The sequence below is a fragment of the Sinocyclocheilus anshuiensis genome, unplaced genomic scaffold (genome assembly GCF_001515605.1).
Source record: "Sinocyclocheilus anshuiensis isolate Anshui unplaced genomic scaffold, SAMN03320099.WGS_v1.1 scaffold1127, whole genome shotgun sequence".
Taxonomy (NCBI): domain Eukaryota; kingdom Metazoa; phylum Chordata; class Actinopteri; order Cypriniformes; family Cyprinidae; genus Sinocyclocheilus; species Sinocyclocheilus anshuiensis.
Genome location: NW_015546115.1, coordinates 1,179,719 through 1,182,400, shown reverse-complemented (window position 1 = coordinate 1,182,400; position 2,682 = coordinate 1,179,719). Strand labels below are relative to the sequence as shown.

At 32.3% G+C, this 2,682-nt stretch overlaps 1 protein-coding gene across 1 annotated transcript in view; it reads left to right on the top strand.

Moving 5' to 3' along the window:
* LOC107700810 (mitochondrial uncoupling protein 2-like) overlaps positions 1-2,682 on the top strand; it is a 7,271-nt gene that overhangs the window by 1,031 nt on the left and 3,558 nt on the right. Inside the window, exons 2-5 of the mRNA XM_016502624.1 lie at positions 3-101; positions 1,147-1,354; positions 1,556-1,753; positions 2,560-2,661. Coding sequence (XP_016358110.1) covers positions 3-101; positions 1,147-1,354; positions 1,556-1,753; positions 2,560-2,661 — 607 coding nt within the window. The remainder of the gene's footprint in view (positions 1-2; positions 102-1,146; positions 1,355-1,555; positions 1,754-2,559; positions 2,662-2,682) is intronic.

Genomic DNA, 2,682 nt, shown 5'->3' with positions numbered 1-2,682 from the left:
TTCCTCCTCCTCTGGGCGTGAAGGTTCTCAGCGCAGGAACAGCCGCCTGCATCGCTGATTTAGTCACCTTCCCTCTGGACACCGCAAAAGTGCGGCTACAGGTACAGACTTCAGCCCGATTACTGAACATCAATACAAATGAACAGAGACTCCAAATATGTTGTATTTGCACGGTTTGCAATTGGTTTGCGTTTTGATAATTGTAAATGTATTGTAAATGTTTTTTTTTTTTAGATTTATGAAGAAGAAAAAGATTTAAAATTGTGTTTTCTATTATGAATATGATTGTTTTAAATTCTATAATTATATCTAATATTAAATATGAAATATTATATATTATAAAATATATTAAAATATGATAATATATTATGTATTTTTGCACCAACAATATATTTATGATCATAATAAAATTATATAAATAATTTGGGTAGTTGTTAGTAATTTTGTTAGGTATTAATATTTCAAAATGTCATTTTTTTTAATTTCTGAAGAAGAAAAAATATATAAATTAATATATATTTAAAGTAAGATCTGAATATGAGTGTATTAAATCATATTTAATGTTGTATATTTAAAATATATATTTTGTAATTTATATATTTAAATATTACAATAAACATTATTATATATTTTTGCACAAATAATATATTTATGATTATAATAAATGTTATAAAAATTATCTGGGTAATTTTTTGGAATTTTATTAGTTATTAATATTTCAGATTGAAAATGTATACCTGCTTTTTTAATATTTCTGAAAAAGAAAAATTATGTTATTAATATTAAAAATGTATTTAAAATTATTATAATATATAATCTGTTTCTGAATATAATTTGGTTGTTTTGAATATCATATTATAATACATTATTATATTTTTGGCACCAATAATCTATTTAAATATTGCATATTAAGTATTATATTTTATAATATGATCTATTATATTAATTTCTATTCAATATTTTTTAAATGGGTAATTGTTAGGAATTTTAATAGATATTTTTAAATCTATATCTCGGCAAAAACAAGATTATTATTATATATATTTTTAAGTAGTTTTATCATTTTTTTATTTATTTGATAAGTATTACATACTTGTAACTGTGTTATAGCAGTATTATCTCCCATCACAATCTCTCTCTGTTCAGATCCAGGGAGAGACAGCGGCGACGGGCGCAGCTAAAGGCATCCGGTACAGAGGGGTGTTTGGGACCATCAGCACCATGGTGAGAACAGAGGGGCCGCGCTCGCTCTACAACGGCCTGGTCGCTGGTCTTCAGAGACAGATGGCCTTCGCTTCCATACGAATCGGCCTCTACGACAGCGTCAAGAGCTTCTACACGCGCGGCAAAGACAGTGAGTTCAAAATCACCGCTAACCCAGCGCTGGGTTATATTTAACCCAGCATTTTTTAGAGTGTAGAACCATGATCTCAGCTGTTTCTCCCAGACCAGAACGAGAATCCTGGGATGAAGGAGAAACATCTGAGACAAAGCCGATTCTGGAATAAAAGTGTAGGGGTCTCTTGTTTATGCATTGGTTGTTTTTGCCTTGCAGACCCCAACGTGGGCATCAGGATCCTGGCGGGCTGCACCACCGGAGCGTTGGCCGTGTCCGTGGCTCAGCCCACAGATGTGGTGAAGGTGCGCTTCCAGGCCCAGACGAAGCTGCAGGGGGTGAGCAGACGCTACAGCGGCACCATGCAGGCCTACAGACAGATCTTCCAGCACGAGGGGCTCCGGGGATTGTGGAAAGGTGTGTTTTCTGTTCGTTTCTATTGCACTCTTTTAAAAAAAGCTTCCAAATGGGGGTTTTTTTCACAGCAATTCCTTGAACCATTCTGGGCTCCCCAAAGAACCTTTCAGTCAACCGTTCTGAAAAGAACCTGTGAAGAACATTTTAAACAATCTTTTTCCACTATAAAGAATCTTTTGTGGAATGGAAAGATTCCATGGATGTTAAAGGTTCTTCATGGAACCATTAATGCCAGTAAAGATTGTTTTTTTTTAACAGTGGATTATTTGACATTGGGTTTTACTGTATCAAAATTTAGTTTGCAATCTTGCTATTCTCTTTCTACATATGCAGCTGTCCTGAATGGCAACATCTAAACTGACACAGAATAAATATATAAAATATGTTAAAATATATTTAATAAAATAAACAATTATATAGAATTATTACACATAAAAATAATAAAATGTAAAATAGAATTATTTTATTATAGATTACTATTCATATTAATATTAAAACAAAATTATATTTCAAAAAAAAAAACATTTTCTTGGCTTTCTAAATATATTTATATTGAGGGAAAATAAAAATAAAAATTGTACATTATGTAATATATTTTAGAAAATATATTCTTAATTTGACAAAAAATTATTCCTTAAGGGTTAGTGTATATTTTGGTCATTATATTGATTGATTGTCATGTGGGTGGAGGTATATATCATTAGAAGCTTGTGTTTTTGTCATGCCAGCTCTGTCTTTGTTTAATCTGCAGCAGCACTGATGACCCTAATGAACGTCTTCGTTATATCTGATGTGTTTTCGTACAGGAACTCTCCCCAACATCACGAGGAACGCTCTGGTCAACTGCACTGAACTGGTGTCCTACGATCTCATCAAAGAAGCCATTCTCAAACATAAGCTCATGTCAGGTACGAAATCTCACAGCAGGA